This window comes from Staurois parvus, unplaced genomic scaffold, assembly GCF_062004578.1.
Source record: "Staurois parvus isolate SC_StPar_1 unplaced genomic scaffold, SC_StPar_1.0 ptg000243l, whole genome shotgun sequence".
Lineage (NCBI taxonomy): Eukaryota > Metazoa > Chordata > Amphibia > Anura > Ranidae > Staurois > Staurois parvus.
In genome coordinates this window covers 1,020,738-1,040,056 of record NW_028318039.1, presented here as the reverse complement: position 1 = coordinate 1,040,056, position 19,319 = coordinate 1,020,738, and the positions used below count along the sequence as shown (strand labels likewise).

Sequence of the window (19,319 nt, the reverse complement as noted above, 5' to 3'; positions counted from 1 at the left end):
GAAAATGCACCATTTTAAGAAAAAAATAGGATCATTTTGAAATTGATGGCAGCAACACATCTCAAAAATGTTGGGACAGGGCAACGAAAAGCCGGCAAAGTAAGTGGTACTAAGAAAAAAGAGCTGGAAGAACGTTTTGCAACTAAGTTAATTGGCAACAGTTCAGTAACATGATTGAGTATAAAACGAGCATCTTAGAGAGGCAGAGTGTCTCAGACTTAAAGATGGGCAGAAGTTGTGAAAAACTGCACCCAAAAATTGGCCAACAATTTCTAAATAATGTTTCTTAAAGTAAACAGTACATAGTACCATCAAAAGTTTCAGAGAATCTGGAGAAATCTCTGTACACAAGGGACAAGGCCAAGACAATATTGGATGCGCATGGTCTTTGGGTCCTCAGATGTCACTGCATTAAAAATAGGCATGATTCTGTTATGGACATCACTGCATGGGCTCAGGAATACTTCCAAAAATCACAGTGAACACAGTTTGCCATGCCATCTAAAAATGCAAGTCAAAGCTCTATCCTGCAAAGAAGACATATCTGAACATGATTAAGAAGCACTGCCTTCTTCTTTAGGCCAAAGCCCATTTAAAATGGTCTGCTGCAAAGTGGAGATCTGTTCTGTGGTGAGAGGAATCCAAATTTGACATTCTTTTTAGCATCCTTGGGTGCGGCAACCTCTGGAATAAAGATGACAGGGACCTTCTGGCTTGTTATCAGCATTCAGTTCAAAATTTTACATGTCTGATCGTATAGGGGTGCATTAGTGTGTATGAAATGGGCAGTTTGCACATCAGGAAAGGCACCATCAGTGCTGAAAGATATATCCAGGTTTTAGAGCAGCATATGCTCCCATCCAGAAAACATTTTCAGCCTGCATATTTCAGCGAAACAAGGCTAAACCACACACTGCATCTATGACAACAGCATGGCTTTGAGAGTCCAGGTGCTTAACTGCCCTGCCTGCAGTCTAGACCTTTCATCAATTGAAAATATTTGGTACATTTTGAAACAAAAAATTCACAAAGAAGACCCAGGGCTGTTGATCAGTTAGAATCCTATATCAGGCAAGAATGGGACAATATTCCTCTCCTCAGTTCTCAGGCATTTATGGAGTGTTGTTAAAGGAGGAGGGGATGCTGCACGGTGGTAAACATGACCCTGCAGCAACTGTTTTGAGACATGTTGATGCCATCAATTTCAGAATGACCTTGTTTTTACTTAAAATGGTACATTTTCTCACTTTAAACATTTGATATGTTTTCTATTTTCTATTGTGAATAAAATATGGGTTTATGGGATTTGCAAATCATTGCATTCTGTTTTTATGTACATTTTACACAGCGACCCAACTGTTTCACATCTCTAGTACTAACGGAGAGGTATGGGTAATGGAAAGAGACTTCTGTACAATTTTAAAAAATAAAAAAAATGTTCCTCCCCATTCACCAGTCAGTAAAGTAGAAAAATAGCTGTTGTCACTCTACAGTCTCCACTTGTCCTGCACCAAGTGTTCATTTCTTGGAAACACATAGACTGAACATGATCACCCTGCTTCAGGGTCAAAAGGAGATGCCAAAAAAGAAGATAACAGCATCAGCAAAAAAGGTGACGTTAAAATACATCTAAGCTATAGGAAGTATATACAGAGCATCCTTAGCATCTTTTATGCAAGGCTTTCTCCTATTGGTGTTGTCAATCATGTATTAACTGTGTGCACAGCACCATCTACTGTCTGAAAGGGAGATACATTTTTTTTAAACACAGATTTTGTTTTTGCTAAAAGTCTGTTGGGGGTCAAATGGCAAGATCAGCATATTTCAGGTAGCGTTGAAAAAAACAAACTTTTAGTCCGTGTGTTTTGTGTAGGATAAAACACAAAACAAAATGCACACTATTGTTTCTTTGCCTTACTACGGGCACAAATCATAAATGATGTGCACATATACTGTATCTATTATCTATTACCACCAAATGAAGGCCCAGATTATGATGAAAAAAAACAATTATGGGGTGCCCCGTATCACTACTGTAAAAGAAATTGGACTGTCGAGCCACCCAGATTACTTTTACTGAACAGCCAGTCAGTAGTGGAATAGAATGACACCAAGCTCATGGCTGTAGATGCGCCCATGAGCTTGTTTTACCCACTTCAAGTCTAGACTTTTAAAATGATCTAAGGCTGTGCAGTGGTTAAGGAATTTTAGAATTTTGTTATATGTAGCTTGTGAATTCACAATTAAACAGTTAAAGAATACACTGATATCACCTCCCTGACCAGAGCCTGCTGATTGGACAATAATAGAATAACATCACCAAGTTCGCCATCTCCTAGTGTCAGCATTTTACATGTCAGCACGTGTGCACACAGCAAGGCCTAAGAAGCTGAGTGTCTGCATGGTGCTGTGCAGGGGATAACGAGAGGCTAATATCAAAACAGATTAAAGTGATTCATGCCCATATGTTAGTTGTTTAGAAAATGTATTTTTTTTTAAACGTGCAGTCTCTCTGAATTTCAGCCTATTATTATAATCATACTTATTGTTTGTACAATACAATGATAAAACTGTAAATCTAAATTAATTATAAATTCTCTCATTGTAGCTTTGTGCCATATAAGGTAAAATTCCATTAGGATATGAATGTGAAAGGTTGTGGCTCCATCTGGTGGACGTTTTGTAACACCGCAACACACTTAATAGAAAACTGTGGGGATAGAAATAGAAAGAGCGACCTTTGCTGTTATTGAACTTAGAATTCAGAAATCAGCATTTGGAATTTGGAACTGAACATATGTAAATCGGAAAAAGGAATGTGGAACTCTGAACTCAGAATATGGAACTTGGAAGTTGGAACTCGGAACCTAGAATTTGTAACTTGTAATTTTTACTAATAGTTTTCAAAGGTGCAGGTTCTGGGGCAATTGCCATGATTTTACCCATTGTATGAGTCACTAATCAGTACAAGGTATGCAGAAGTTGGAATTGAGATTTTTAATTCTTCATTGGCTGCATGCTTTTTGCTTTAGTGACTCATAAGCAGTGAAGACAAACTTAGCATAAGAACCCCGGAGCCTGTGCCTTTGAAAACCAAGTCCACAATCGTAGCAATCATATATCTGTCCTCACGGAATAATGTGAGTAATTGTGTAATTCTAGGACACTTACTGAAAATGTAGGGTTGCAGTACTGGCCTATATCTTCTGGTCTGAAAGTGATATGGCCAATTACTTGAGCAATATTTATTCTGGTGATTTTAAATAAGTTCAACTAATTTTATTGTTTCAGTTAGCCAACTGCGTTTTAGCTCTAGTCTTTATGTACATTTCCTTTTACTACATTATGTACTTCAACTATTGCTGTTAAAATGAGCCAAAGAACAATAAATGGTATACCCACACCTATGCGTAATTTATTTGAATGATGACTTATTGCAGTAACTGGCTTATTGCAGTTAACTGTCAAGTTAGACAAAGGAGGGAATTTGTTAATTGTTTGTGCCTATGGATTCTATATGCAGGAAAACACTGATAAATAACACAAAGGGGCTTATTTATAAAGCAGTGTATATGACCTTTGCAAACAATAATTGCAGGTCAATAAATTACTGTAATTTAGCCTGGGTTCACACTGATGCGGTGTGGAATTCACAGCATTTTCTGCGCGAATTCCGCACCGTATCAGAATCTCACTCCGTTCATGCGAACCGCTGCGGTATGGTAAGTTAACACCCCAAAATCGTGTGTGAATACTCGTATGATCCAATTCTAGTGCAGACCAAAAAAAGGGTCTTGCACCTTTTTTGTGTTGATGCGCTGCGATTTGAGCCATTTGACAAAATATATGGCTCCAGTTGCACCGCACACAATTCGCACAGGGATGTGGTGCGGTTCCTGTGTGAATCACATGCGATCAGGAGTGGACGGACAACTCATGGGGCCCCCGGGCAATAGGGGATCATGGGGCCCCTGTATCCTTTCCCACACTCAAACCACACTCAAAAAAGCCTATAAAAGGTACCAGGGGCATCTCATGGGGCCCTTTACTGACCCCAGGCCCTCGGGCAGTGCCTTAGTTTCCGAATGGTCAGTCCGCCCTTGCATGCAATATTCCGCACTGCATATGTGTGAACCCAGCCTTAAAGTGGTAGTAAACTGCAAGAGAAGAAAAAACAATGGGCCCCTGCAGGTTTAGGTCATAGTGTACTAGTATGCACTACATACTAGTACATTATGAAACACTGAATTACACAGAGCCCTCCAGTGTAGAGCTGTCACGGATCCCTGGCACTGCCATTTCCACCCGGTTTTCCTTTTAGGTTCGCGGGCTCTGGCCATATGAATTGCTGGGGCCTTGTTGACATCACGTCCGTGCATCTACGCGTGAGCCTTCGGCTACATGCACGGCTCTGAAGGTCCGACATGATATGCTGTCCCTTCAAAACGCATGCACAGATGACGTCACTGGCAGTATGTTATGTGCATATCTCCTAGACAGTGCAAGTTTAGGAGATGTTCACTGTACCTACATGTTCGCCTTAATATAGGCTTACCTATAGGTACAAGTTCTAAAGTGGACTTTACTTCCACTTTAAAAGACCTGTACCTTAAAGATTCACCTGTAGTGAATGTTTGGCGAATGTCCTAATCACTTCTTTATCAATATGCCTCAATGTAAATTAGATTCTTGAAGCATTTTAATATAATTTGCTGCGTTCACAAAAAATATCTGTGACTCTTTTGAAGCAGAGAGACATTTTGTACATCGAACCATTGTTCCCTCTCTCTATTCCTATCAATATCTTTGGCCATAAAACATGTCCTCAGTTCACAAAACATTTTGCATTAGTACAGGTAAACTTTGGATATACAACAAATCCCTAGTCCAAAACGGTTAAACAACAGAAATCCTATTAACAAGACACCGTTATGATTAGTTATTTCATAGGGGCATTCATATAATAAATAATTAGGTTTCTTTTTCAGACCAGAGATAGTCATTAGCTCTATATGAACTACGTAATGTAGTTTAGAATTCAATATTTAAACATGACATAAATGATTAAATATGACTTAGTAGGGAGTTCATACATATATCAAGTCATGGAAAATGCTTTAAAAAGAAGAACTCATCAGCCACTGGCTCATTTCTCATTTGTTCGCAATTCAATTGCTTAAAAGACAATTACATAATGAAATCATTCCCATGTGGCAGTCCGCTCAGTGGGCTGGCAAAGGCTGCATTTTGACCAGAGGGTCTTCTTTATTGTAGTAGCTATTGGATTTAAAGCTAATGTTTCAGCCATTTAAAATATCTTGAACACAATGGGTAGGTACCACAAGGTGGCTGCTGATAACTTTATCAGATAGAATTCCCTTCTCTTTACCGCTCTGATATAGTTGAACTTAAATACTAGGGAAAATTTCCTGCGGAGTCCTGCCCCCCCAAAAAAATTGCACAGCTCCAGCTTGGTCCACCTTGGCAGTCCCCCTTATCCTCTCAGAAAATTTTGTGGCTGTGAAGACAGAAGTGGATGACAACACATTCCCGAATAAATATGGTAATTGCATATGGAATAATACAGGTGCTATAATTACTGATATTTATGTATGTGAGCTTGCTCAACAAACCTTACATTAACCATTTGTAAATGTATACAGACTAGCAAGCAACAATTATGTAATACTTGTTTCCATTTTACATATACTATAAAATATTTATGGGGAAAGTTATGAGGAAATATGGACATAATTAAAGGAACAGTACAAGAAAATGAAGATCAACTTGCTGAAAACAGAAAAATACATAAATGTATTGGGGTTGAGCCAGGTGAGTTGATAATTCAGGCATGTGGGAAACGTCTGTCTTATGGTTAATCCATCTTTTGGGAGTATCACTGCATGCTCTCAGGACTACTTGTGAATTCTAGAATGTATGTGTAGCTTAAGGCAAGTCCTGCAGGCTGAAGCATCAGATTGAGATAAAAAGTGAAGGTCTTTGCAGAGTAAAGACATAATTGCAGGCATTAACAGGTTTTACCACTGCTCAAAAGAAGAATACCAGATCATCAAAGTACCCATAACTATAAGATTGTCATTGTCCAGTTTGCATGACTCAATGTTCCTTCATAGATCATTTGATTATAACATTGTTTAGAGTTTGCATCCTGCAGCATAAGAAACTAATCTCTATGGCTTTATAGCAGCCCTGTTCATAATAGTTTAAAGTGGCAACAGATTAATGATGCTTAAAGGTAATAAGAAGATTATGTAGACTGCCATCGCTGACCTCTCCTTCTGGGGATAATAATTTCCTGGCTGTTATGCTCATTCTGGGGCCTCAGTACTTTCTGAGTAGCTAAACTGAAACCAGAATAAAGGTAATCAGATTTGACTTTTCTCTGACTTTCATTTTATTCGTGTTATTGGCAAAGTAGTATTGAACTTATATACATACAGGCAACTAGCATTTCCAGAAGCAATTCAGCAATGGAAACCCAATTTTTCTTTTATAACAAGTGTGCTTTAAATGATAAGTATACTTTAAAGCGTATGTAACCTCTAATAACGAACTTTCTCCTATTTTTTCCCTTCTGCTTTAACCAGTTATGGACTTTGGATGCACCACACATACCCCAAAAATCCTTCATTTAAATACTTCTCCCCCACAGCTCAGAATAGATGATGGTTACTATTCAAAGGTGTTGGTTAGTTTGCAATATGAGTATAACAGAATTGACACAGGAAATTTCAATGTTTTTGCCCCAAACACAAAAAACAAAGAATAAAGACAAAAGAGAGGCCAATGAAGTATGTGGGAAAGTAATCTACATACCTATGCATATTTTCAAGGTTTTTTTAATACAATAATCAGTAAAGGTAAAATCCAGACATGATTAACAAGATTATGTATATATTTATAATTACATAGGTAATTAATGCTAATGTGATCTTTATCTGCTGGAAATATTTAATGATCTAATACATTTTTTTTTCTTCACAAGCATGCTACCCATAACCATGGTAGACCCTACCACATTTTTCTCATTTTAGGCAAAAGTGCTTTTAGAATGGAAAATGCATATTTTCTAGTAGGCATTATTTGATTATTAATGATTAAAAAAACATACTTTTTTTTCTCCTACAGTCTCCAAAAGTCCACAGCTACCCAGATATGGAAGCTGTACCCCTTCTTCTCAACAATGTGAAGGCTGAGCCTCCAGAGGACTTGTTAGCCACAGACCATTTCCAGACACAGACAGAACCAGTGGACTTGTCAATAAACAAGGCTAGAACCTCACCAAGAGGAGTGTCATCTTCTCCACTCTCCATTGCAACTTCTGCAGCTTCACCTTCAAATTCTTCATCTTCCTCCAGCTGTCCTGTTTCATCACCAACCGTGATAACTTCGGTACCATCAACAGCATCAGTGCCAACAGTATTAACTCCAGGGCCACTTGTGGCTTCAGCATCTGGGGTCGGTGGCCAGCAATTTTTGCACATTATTCACCCCGTCCCACCTTCAAGTCCTATGAATCTTCAGTCTAGTAAACTGAGTCATGTTCACCGTATACCAGTTGTTGTGCAGTCAGTTCCTGTTGTTTACACTGCCGTGCGATCACCAGGAAGTATGAATTCTACGATAGTGGTACCTTTGTTAGAGGATGGTCGAAGTCATCTTAAAGGTAAGCATTGCAGCAAATTATCAAAGTAATATGACTTTTTTTTGGCATGTTACATATCTATTGATCTAATGCATGGGTCTCCAAACTATGGCCCTCCAGCTGTTGAAGTACTACAAGTCCCATCATGCCTTTGCCTCTGGGAGTCTTGCCTGTGGCTGTCAGAATCTTGCAAGGCCTCATGGGTCTTGATGTTCCTCAACACCTGGAGGGCCATAGTTTGGAGACCCCTGATCTAATGTATCTGATGTTAAGAAAAGGTTTGCTTATGTGTTTTTTAATACTTTAACCACAATATAATGTTACGTCCCTAAATACTATGCTTAGTTGGAGATTGCTTTGGTTTGTTAAGAATGCTTTGATTTTAACTTCATTTTTTGAGAGGCAATTCTGTCATAAAGTGGACCTTTTAGCAACTTTACAAGTCTACATGAATACATTCCTGAGTCCTTGAACTACATGTTAGTGACTTTGCATAGGCTGAGATGATATAAGTGATCAATTTCCTCTTCTGCAACATTGTAAATTTGTAGAAAGTCACAAGTCAAGAGCTGCATGGACAAGCATATTAGTCCAGGAAGTAGATGATGACTCCAGTTATGGAAATTTTACAGGATGCCTACTGAGAGGCACATGATTAAAAAAAAAGTGTATTCAGTTGGCAGTGAAACAGAATGTAGAAGAGAAATAGCAAAGACAGACAACAAAGGACAAAAATTACTGACTCCCACACAGTGTTAATTTTTACATCAAATTTTGATTTAGTTTTAGTCATTGTCCTTTGATTAAAATGCCTCTTTAGTTTTAGTTGTATTTTAGTTATCTGAATTGTTTTAGTTTTTTAGTCATATTTTAGTCTACCAAATTCTCCAGTAAATTTTAGTTGACTAAAATCTAACGGGTTTAGATAAATTGTAATGCCTTATTTAAGCATTCTAGAATTTCTCAACTCAATATATACTCCTGGAGTAAAAATCTAATAACATGTTATTATATATGGTATTAAGGTTTGAACAAACTACACAGACACAGATTTAGCTGTTCTATTACGTCTTTTTAAGTAAAACCAAGTTTTGTTACAAAAATGTCCCTCCCTCACATCTTCATTCCATTTTCGTTTGTTGATGAAAACTGGAATTGATTTTTGTAATGTTCATAAATCGGCAAAAATTTGAATTCATTTTCTATTAGTTTTCGCCACTGAAAACATGCCACTGACTGACTAAATGATGATGATAAATATTTCAACTAAATTAGCACTGCTTCCACATTGGGTAGACGGTGTTAACAAAGATGTTTGGTATATAATATACAGTTGTGCTTCTACTGGGGTGGTTGGGAGGACTTCACACTAAATTCATCTCGTATAGGAAGATTTCTAAGCAAATGCTTTAAAACTGAACTTTACCCATAACAACTTGATGAAAAATAATGTTCTTTAGCAAGGAACATACATTCCACAGTAATTATTATGCTACCAAAATTAGGGTGTGCTGTAAATTGCCTCCAGCATTGCTCCTGTTCCTTTTTGTTGTAGGCTGCCATTTTGCTAAATCCCAGAGCCTCTCAAAAGAAGTAAATCATAAAGTGGAACTAAACCCATTGATGTACCAATTTCAAAAAACCGTTACATTCCTGGAATGCCAGGATTGCTGTCACATTTGTTTGTTTCCTCAACCAAACCATTAAATGGCTGGTGCCATAACTGGTCGCATGTGCAGCACCATTGCATTTGGAGATCAAACAAACAGCTTCCTTGGCTGTAAAGGATAGGAGGGTGTAATTACACTTTAAGGCTGTCAGCAGATCGGCCTCTACAAATCTGGAAATGCCTAAAATGGAGAGCAACTGAGCATATGCAAAGCAGGGCGAGGTAGTGTACTTGTCAGGGATCCCCTCGATCCCTGCCGCGATGCTCCCGGCGCAGGCGCACTGCTCCGCCCTGTACACGGGCACTAGGTCCGGGCCGGCCGCGGCGTTCGAGTTTGCGCATGCGCAGTAGAAGCCGCGGCCGCCCGCTGGGCACCAATGGCAGCGCAGGGCGGGATATTTAAATGTCCCTGAGCTGTCATTTCGTTGCCTTCTGGTCTTACCTGCTTCCTGTGATTCTGAACCTGTGCCTTGTAAGTTTACTGACCCGGATTGTTCTTGACCTGCTGATTTCTCCTGCCCAGACCCTTGCTTTGCCTGACCTCTCTCCCTGGATGCCCCTCATTAGATCTGACCTACTGTTGCTGACCTGGCGTGTGACCCGACGATTCTCTGCCTGCTCCCTTGTACCTTACCGTCCTCTACGTTACCAACTCGGCCTGTCTGACTTCGCACTTGCTCAGCCATCCATCCATCCCATCGGGGTCACCCGACCTCCTCACATCTGGCTCTCCCTGGTTGGAGCCCCTGGCGAACACCCCTACCACTGACAGGTGTGCTCAGTAGTGGCGACCTGGTCTCGGGGTACTACAAGTCCATCCCCACCATCAGGGGCCCTGGTGAACAAGTACCCTGGGGCTTAGACTCCGCGCTCTGGGCACGCCTGACCAGTGGAGTGCTAGTGGTGCCGCTCGGCGGTCCCTCACAGTACCAGAAGGCCATGACTGAGCCTCGAGGAGGACCCTCCCCGATGAAGGAGGTTTGCAGGCACCTGGCTACCCTGACGCAAGCAGTAAACTCTTTGCAGGACAGATGTTTGCAGATTGAGAATCGGTTTCAGGCCTGCACCATATCTGCTCGTTTCACAGGCCCCGGCTCCTGCACCTCCGGTCACAGCAGCCCACGAGCCGGCTCCTGGGCCTTCCGCATCACTCCCTATGGCGGAACCCCGAGTACCCTTACCCGAGCGCTTCCACGGGGATCGCACACTCTTTCGGTCATTCCGTGACTACTGTCTGCTCTACTTTGAACTGCAACCACGGACCTTTTTGACAGAATCGGTGAAAGTGGGGTTTGTTATCTCCCTGTTGCAGGGTGAACCCCAAGACTGGGCCCACCGACTAAGGGGAAATAATGATCCCCATCTGGTTACGGTTGACAACTTCTTTAACGCTATGGCCATCTTATACGATGACCCACAACGGGCGGCCTCGGCCGAGGCCACATTATACGCACTCCGACAAGGTCGGCGAGCGGCTGAGGAATACGCCTCTGACTTTAGGCGCTGGATGGGAGACACTCGCTGGAACGAGTTCGCACTTTTGCACCAGTTCCGTATGGGCCTATCTGAGGCTCTGAAAGACGAGCTCGCCCGGGTAGAGGTGCCCGAGACATTAGAGGACTTGATTGCACTCACCATTAAAATTGACCGTAGGCTACGGGAGCGCAGATTGGAGAGGTCTGGTCAGGGTCGCGGAAATACCTGGGGGTCATTCCAAGGATCCAGTCAACATACTAGGCCAAACATCCAGAACCTGCCATCTGAAGATGCTCCCGAACCCATGCAGCTAGGCCTGGCACGGCCTAAACTACCGCCAGAGGAACGCCAGCGCAGACGCTCCCAGAATCTGTGTCTCTACTGCGGTGAAGCTGGTCACATGGTACGTTCCTGCCCGCAGAAACTGAGTAAGTTCACCTCATCTTCTTTATCTATTGGCAATATGAATCCGTCCCAATACTTAGTTGTCCCCCTCTCCTTTCAGCTTTCAGAAAGGACCGTGGAGGTGACGGCCATAGTTGATTCGGGGGCATGCAGCTGTTTTGTGGATATCAATTTTGCTCACCAGCAGGGTATCCCCCTCCGTCCAAAGGAGAAGGGGTTTCACATCTTTTTGGCTGATGGGTCCCGGATAAAGTCAGGGGTGGTTAACCAGGAGACCCCTTCCATTGTGACTTCCATTGCCGGTCAGCACCGGGAACTCCTCCGCCTGGATGCTATTGCATCACCCCTTTTCCCAGTCATTCTGGGGCTCCCATGGTTGCGAGCCCATAACCCCCAAATTGACTGGGAAACTGGGGTTGTCTCGTTCCCTTCCCCATACTGTCGGGAACTGTGCCGAACTTCGGGCCCGGAGGTCCCCCAGGTCCTCCTGTGCTCTGAAGGGGATGCCAGCCTAAAACAAGTGATTCCTGCAGCCTATCATAAGTTTCTTGATGTGTTCAGTGAACGGGGAGCAGATACTCTACCCCCCCACCGCCCATATGACTGTCCTATTGATCTGTTACCCCGTTCTGAAATTCCCTTCGGGCGAATTTTTCCCCTTTCTGAGCTAGAATTAGGGGCCCTGAAGAATTATATTGAGGACAGTCTCCGGAAGGGATTCATCCGTCCCTCCACTTCCCCAGCAGGTGCAGGGATCTTCTTTGTAGAAAAGAAAGACAAGACTTTAAGGCCATGTATTGACTATCGGGAGCTGAATAGGGTCACAATTAAAAATCGTTACCCATTACCACTGGTACCAGAATTATTCCAGAGCTTAAAAGCTGCAGTAGTATTTACCAAGCTGGACTTAAGGGGAGCCTACAACTTGGTTCGCATAAGGGAGGGGGATGAGTGAAAAACGGCCTTCCGCACCCGTTTCGGCCATTTCGAATACCTGGTCATGCCTTTCGGGTTGTGCAATGCGCCGGCCACCTTCCAGCACTTTGTAAACGACATCTTTAGGGACTTCCTGGACATCTTTGTCATCGTCTACTTAGACGACATTTTGATTTTCTCATCCTCCCTGGGGGAGCACAGGGTACATGTAACAAAGGTGTTGGGGCGGTTGCGGCAGCACGGGTTGTACGCTAAAGCAGAGAAATGTTGCTTTGAACAGGCTAGCGTTACATTTCTGGGTCTGATTATCTCCACCACGGGGGTCGCAATGGGCCCTCAGAAGGTCTCTGCGATCCTAGATTGGCCTGAACCCACGGACAGGAAAAGCGCCCAACGTTTTATCGGGTTCGCAAACGTCTACCGGAAGTTCATCAAGAACTTCTCGGGTCTGGTCTCCCCCATCACTCAGTTAACCAAGCTTGGGACGTGATTCAGATGGACGCCAGAGGCACAGGAAGCTTTTGAAGCACTAAAGAAGTTATTTACCTCGGCACCCATTCTGGGTCATCCCGACGCCTCCCTGCCCTACATCTTAGAAGTAGATGCGTCAGTAAACGCGGTTGGCTCCATCCTTTCCCAGCGAAAGGGCGCCAAGGAATTACTTCACCCAGTAGCATTCTTCTCACGGAAACTTACCCCTGCGGAGAAGAATTACGACATTGGGGATCGAGAACTACTGGCTATCAAGACCGCATTAGAAGAATGGAGGTACCTGCTGGAAGGTGCCTCACATCCCATCCTGATATTCACGGACCACAAGAACCTGGAATATCTGAGGACGGCCAAACGTCTGCACCCACGACAAGCAAGATGGGCATTGTTTTTCTCGAGGTTCCAGTTCCACATCACATACAGGCTGGGATCAAAAAACACGAAGCCAGACGCGTTGTCACGTATGTACGAGGACGCCAAGGAGATCCCAGTACCTGACACTATTCTGCCTGCGGGAAACTTCTTGGCCCTCCAGATGAACCTTCGCTCCGAGATCCTGAGAGCGTCCACAGCGATGTCTACCTCCGATGGGGCGCCCCTCCAGAACAAGGGGGGACTCCTATGGAGGGAGGACCGGATTGTGGTGCCGGAGGATGCCCGAACCTTAGTCTTGGGACATTGCCATGACCACCCGATGGCAGGACATTTTGGCCCGGTCAAGATCCTGGAACTTCTCCGACGTTCCTTCTGGTGGGCGGACATGGCCAAGGATTGTAAATGTTACGTGGGCTCCTGTGGCATCTGCCAGCGGAACAAGCCTTCAAGAAATAAGGCGTGGGGCCTGCTACGTCCATTACCCATCCCTGAACGGCCCTGGCAGAAAATCTCTATGGACTTTATAGTTGAGCTTCCACCTTCACTGGACCACACAGCAATTCTCGTGGTCGTGGACCGCTTATCCAAGATGGCCCATTTCATTCCTTTACGGAAGACTCCATCAGCAGCCGAGACGGCGCAAGTTTTTATTCGAGAGGTCGTTAGACTGCATGGGGTTCCCGAAGACATCGTCTCGGACCGAGGGGTGCAGTTTACCTCGAGATTTTGGAGGGCATTGTGCAAAGCCCTGGATATCAAGCTATCCCTTTCCTCGGCATTTCACCCTCAGACCAATGGTCAGACCGAAAGGACCAATCAGACCCTAGAGCAATACCTGCGGTGCTACACATCATTCTCTCAGGACGACTGGGTTCCACTTCTCCCTTTGGCGGAATTCGCGTACAACAACACTTGCCATTCAGCAACAGGGCAGTCCCCGTTCTTCTCCAACTATGGGTTTCATCCTGTCTTCCTCCCGGATTTAGTCCCGGAATGCCCAATTCCAGCGACACAGGATGCACTAACCTTTTTCACTTCAAACAATAAAAAACTACAGGAAGCCATCCGTCAAGCCCAAGAAGACTACAAGAGGGCTTTTAATAGGAAGCGAAGAGGGGATCTGGTGTTGTGGCCCGGAGAGAAGGTTTGGCTGGCTACATCGAACTTGAAGATGCTCTGCCCGTCAAAAAAGTTGGGACCTAAATTTATAGGCCCTTTTTGCATCAAACAGATGGTCAATGAAGTGGCCTATGAACTTGTTCTCCCTGAGACACTCAAGATCCACCCTGTCTTCCACGTGTCCCTGTTGAAGCCGGTAGTCCCTGATGCCTTCCCGGAATGGGAATCCAGGCCCCCGGAGGCCGTAACAGTTGAAGAGGAAGAAGAATTCGAGGTGGAGGCAATCCTGAAGTGCCGACGAAGGGGGGGCCAGACCCAATTTCTCATCAAGTGGAAGGGCTACGGCCCTGAGGACAATTCGTGGGAACCAGCCCATAATGTCCATGCACCTAGACTTGTCCGGAGGTTTCTTTGTGATCACCCGTGGTGGAGAGATCGGGTGGGCATCCGGAGGTTGCCCGTAGGGGGGGACAATGTCAGGGATCCCCTCGATCCCTGCCGCGATGGTCCCGGCGCAGGCGCACTGCTCCGCCCTGTACACGGGCACTAGGTCCGGGCCGGCCGCGGCGTTCGAGTTCGCGCATGCGCAGTAGAAGCCGCGGCCGCCCGCTGGGCACCAATGGCAGCGCAGGGTAGGATATTTAAATGTCCCTGAGCTGTCATTTCGTTGCCTTCTGGTCTTACCTGCTTCCTGTGATTCTGAACCTGTGCCTTGTAAGTTTACTGACCCGGATTGTTCTTGACCTGCTGATTTCTCCTGCCCAGACCCTTGCTTTGCCTGACCTCTCTCCCTGGATGCCCCTCATTAGATCTGACCTACTGTTGCTGACCTGGCGTGTGACCCGACGATTCTATGCCTGCTCCCTTGTACCTTACCGTCCTCTACGTTACCAACTCGGCCTGTCTGACTTCGCACTTGCTCAGACATCCATCCATCCATCCCATCGGGGTCACCCGACCTCCTCACATCTGGCTCTCCCTGGTTGGAGCCCCTGGCGAACACCCCTACCACTGACAGGTGTGCTCAGTAGTGGCGACCTGGTCTCGGGGTACTACAAGTCCATCCCCACCATCAGGGGCCCTGGTGAACAAGTACCCTGGGGCTTAGACTCCGCACTCTGGGCACGCCTGACCAGTGGAGTGCTAGTGGTGCCGCTCGGCGGTCCCTCACAGTACTACTGGAATTTAAACAGTATAGGCACTTGTTTTTTATGTGTTTTTATAGCTATACCTTAAAAAGGGGCCAGGCTAAAGTGATCTAGCAGGACTTCATTTTCTGACTAAAGTTCCACTTTAAGATTGTATGCAGAAGTTTAAACAGGTGACAAGTGTTTAGCCAGAGTTTCAATTTTCCATTTATTAAGCAGCAGCCTTTATGTAGTGATACATACCATGTAACAGTATATACGGTATATACATACAGTCTAAGGATTGCAGTCATGCAAGTGCTAAGGAGAGTTTGGTTTGAAGTCAATGTACCATTGTGTTTTTGGTTTGTGGGAGACGACTAGACACCTGTAAAGAGGAGGGCCTGGAGCTGGAGGCAAACCTTAAGCGAAAGGCTGACATGACTAGGTTTGCAGTAGGCTGTGTCAATTGGAGGGTTATTATGGCATTTTCTTTAAAGTTGCAGGAGCTTTCCTGATTGTAGAGAGCAGAGGTGGGGCAGGGTGGACAAGGTGGAATCAAACTAGAGTTAGAAAGGGTGGTGACCTTTGCCTCAAGGTCATTTGGAGTGGTGACTGGACAGTTATGGACGAGCTTTCCAGCCCTCTCTCCCTAAGTTTCTGTGTACGTTGTTTTTTTCTTCTTTTTGCCGTCTTTCTCTTAGCTTCTTTTCGGTATCGTGCTTTCTGTTTTTCCGTGTTGACCATGGTGCTCTGTGGAATCTGTTCTGAGTGCTTGTTTTCTTGGTGTTGTCATAGCGGCTGGCAGGGGTTGCAGGGTCTTCGAAGGTGGTAGATGGTTGGTATATTTGGAAAATAATTGGGTTGGGCCCATTGCATGTATGGGTGTACCTCCCCTATTTAAGTTAAGGCATTAAGGTACTAATGATTGTGGGGCTGTATCGAGGATGGATTAATAGTTAAATTGTCCTCAAGCCAGTGTAGCTGCAGCTGAGGGCCTTTAGGTGGAATTGTAGCAGATACAGCTGGTTGCTATAAATAAAGGTGCCTTCCAAGACCCTAGACCAGAAAATAGGTCAGTCTTTGTTAGGATGAATGTAATAATTTTCATAATGAAAATGTTTTGATAAAAGGTTGTGTTTTGTAAGTTTGCATGTTTTTATTTAATAAACGGCGGCTATGGCCTTTTCAACCCCCAAAAATTTGGATGGGTGGGGGGGTGTAGTAAAGTCTGCACATCCGTAATACATAGCAATACCTTAGTCAAGAGAAGCTACACAAAGAAGAGAATAAAAACCTCAATTGAGCCAAACCCATGACTGCAGTCCCAAAATGCCAGAGTGTCAGACTTTTAGCAGCCATTCTTTATCTAACTGCTTATTCACTTTCTTTGATTTTCCTATCTATTTGATGATCCCCCAGCTGTTAGGGAGATGGGAACTCTGAAAATCGTCCTCTATAACAAGAAATGATATCAAGCTTATTGACTAATTCAAACCTTTGATCTCACATTTAAGTTTTTTTGGCAATTTTTTAATAACATTTTCAACTTCGCTCTCATTAAAATTCAAATAATTACACAGCAGGACTTGATGATTTTACATATTTAAACTTATACACTATCCACTAAGTGGAATTATATAAAATTATTCTGTAAAACCTGCAACTCTGTAAAATCATACATAAACACACTCCATTAGATTGTAGTAGGTCACTGAATATTTAATGTAAAATGCCCGCTTGGATTATGTCTAACAAGCCAAGATTTGCATTTAAGCCAAGCAGAAAGTTAAACACATCTACAAGGAAAAACTACTGTGTATTTCCTCTCTCTTATTTAATGCACAATTAGAAAAAAAAGTGTACGGTGGGTTCAGGATGTAACCATTTAAAGTGATACAAAAGTCTTTTTTTGTTTGTTTTTCTTTAAATAACAAACATGTCATACTTTCCTGCTGTGTGCAGTGGTTTTGCACAGAGCAGCTCGAATCCTCCTCTTCTAGGGTCCCACGCCAGTGCTCCTGGCCCCTCCCTCCTGCCAGGTGCCCCCACAGCAAGAAACTTGCTATGGCATGTCCAGTCACAAGCAGACCTTTGTCTTGGCCCCACCCCCTCCATCTCCTGATTGGCTCACTGACTGTGATTGACAGCAGCAGGAGCCTATGCTGCTGATTCAGAGTGAGAATCCCTTGAGAACCGAAGCTCTTGTGGACATCGCTAGAGCAGTTTGGAGCTCAGATATGGTGTTGGGGGGCTGGGGGGGCTTCTACAAACAGAAGGCTTTTTACCTTCTGCATAGAATGCATGAAGGTAAAAACCCTTGACCCTTTAGAAGCACTTTAAAGTTTATTAAATAGGACTGTGTGGCAGAGCAATATTATTGTGCAAAGTGGAAGAACTCTTGGCAATCAATTAGAAATCATCTCTTAATAATATGACCTCAGTAAAGTGAAAATTGGTTGCTCCAGGTTGTTACACATTGTACATCATCATTTCTCTTTGATATAAGAATGTCATTGATCAGACCTGGGTGCTTTTTGGTTAGGTGGTCACTATAGTGGCAAAAACAGTACACATATGAATGATGCAATGGTTGCATGATCTGAACTCTTCAAGTGTGAGTGCTTGACAGTCTTACAGACAAGTTCTTAAAAATATTGTTGGAAAAGTCTTCACAGTTTATATTTCATCAGTCTACTAAGATAAAACAAGCCAGTCTTTCATTTAGTTTCTGCAAGGATCTTGTCGAAAATACATGGGCCAAATTTGGTTTTAGTCATAATGAGTGGAAGGAAAGAAAATTGCTTGATTCCCCCATCTACACAGTCAGTGTTGATAAGGGAATCTTTCCCACAGAGCTATTATGTTCTGCTGGTGGGGAGCCTTCCCTGCCAGTAGAACACAATAATCACTGTAGGTGGCTATAGCCACCAGCAGTGATTAAATGAAAAAATCCTACAGGCTGGTTGTACTAAAGTTGATCGATGGTTTGACTTCAGTACAACCAGTCTGCTCATAGATGAATTGATTCTTGTCCAGTCCCTGCTGAACCAGCCAAGATTTGATCCACCTGGAGCCAATATAAAGCTTAAAACAAAATAGAGTTGTGTGATTCATGGATCTTTAGCTCACAATCTAGCCAGCATATGATACCCAACTCTTTTCAGAGTCTGTATCTCTAAGCTAACCAGCTTATTGGACTGAGCCCTGGATAGACTGTCCTTCCCTCCCTTTTTTAGGTCATATGTGGCCTTTGTACCATTTCATTGTAGCCATTTCAAACTTTTATTTTTATGAGGATCAAATTGTGATGTAGTTAACTAGGACCATACATCTATAATTTTGCAACTGATGAGTTCAGAAAAATTTTACCCGTAACTTTAACAGAATAAGAAGGTTAATGTACAAACTTGCAACAATTTAAAAATGTCTATTTCTGAATTATCTTAGAATTGGCCTTTTGATAATTAAAATTGTAGGATATTTTGATAATCAGTGCCAGTGAGAGGAAGAATCCCTCTCCAGAGATTGGTTTTAGTGGGAGGAATAACCCCTACTCATTGCATTGATGTAAGGAGATGGAGGAATCCCTCTTCCCCTTGGAGCTTGTGGTCAGCGGAATTTCCCCCTTCCCAGGCATAAGTAGCCAGAGAAATAAACTGCCCTATTTGCCAAACATTAGTTGTCCATGAAAGATTCCTCTCCTTCCCTTACCAGTCATTGGTGGTCAGGGGGAGGCAGTGCACAGTATACCTACCTGTGTTCTGTTCTGCCTCCTATGCCTCTGCCTGCACTGTGAAGTCTGGATCCAGAGACTGGAATGATCACTTTACCTCTCAGCTCTGGGACACAGCCCAGGTCTTTGTGATCCTGGGATTTTATTGAAATTGTGGAGTAGTCTTTCTTCTTTGTTCTTGAATTCAGATACAATTTAAGTGAATATTATATTTTTTACTTAATTTTCTTTTGAAAGAAAATCAGACATAATCGTACTAATCCAAAAATCAAAATAATTTTAGTTGTGCCTGCTAAGCTATGAATGGTTTATATTTAC

General features: G+C 43.4%; 1 protein-coding gene across 1 annotated transcript in view; it reads left to right on the top strand.

The window, feature by feature from the left end:
• Window positions 1-19,319, top strand: part of KLF12 (KLF transcription factor 12) — a 122,172-nt gene that overhangs the window by 42,124 nt on the left and 60,729 nt on the right. The window contains exon 2 of the mRNA XM_089680367.1: window positions 7,150-7,687. Within this exon, the coding sequence (XP_089536493.1) occupies window positions 7,150-7,687 (538 nt within the window). The remainder of the gene's footprint in view (window positions 1-7,149; window positions 7,688-19,319) is intronic.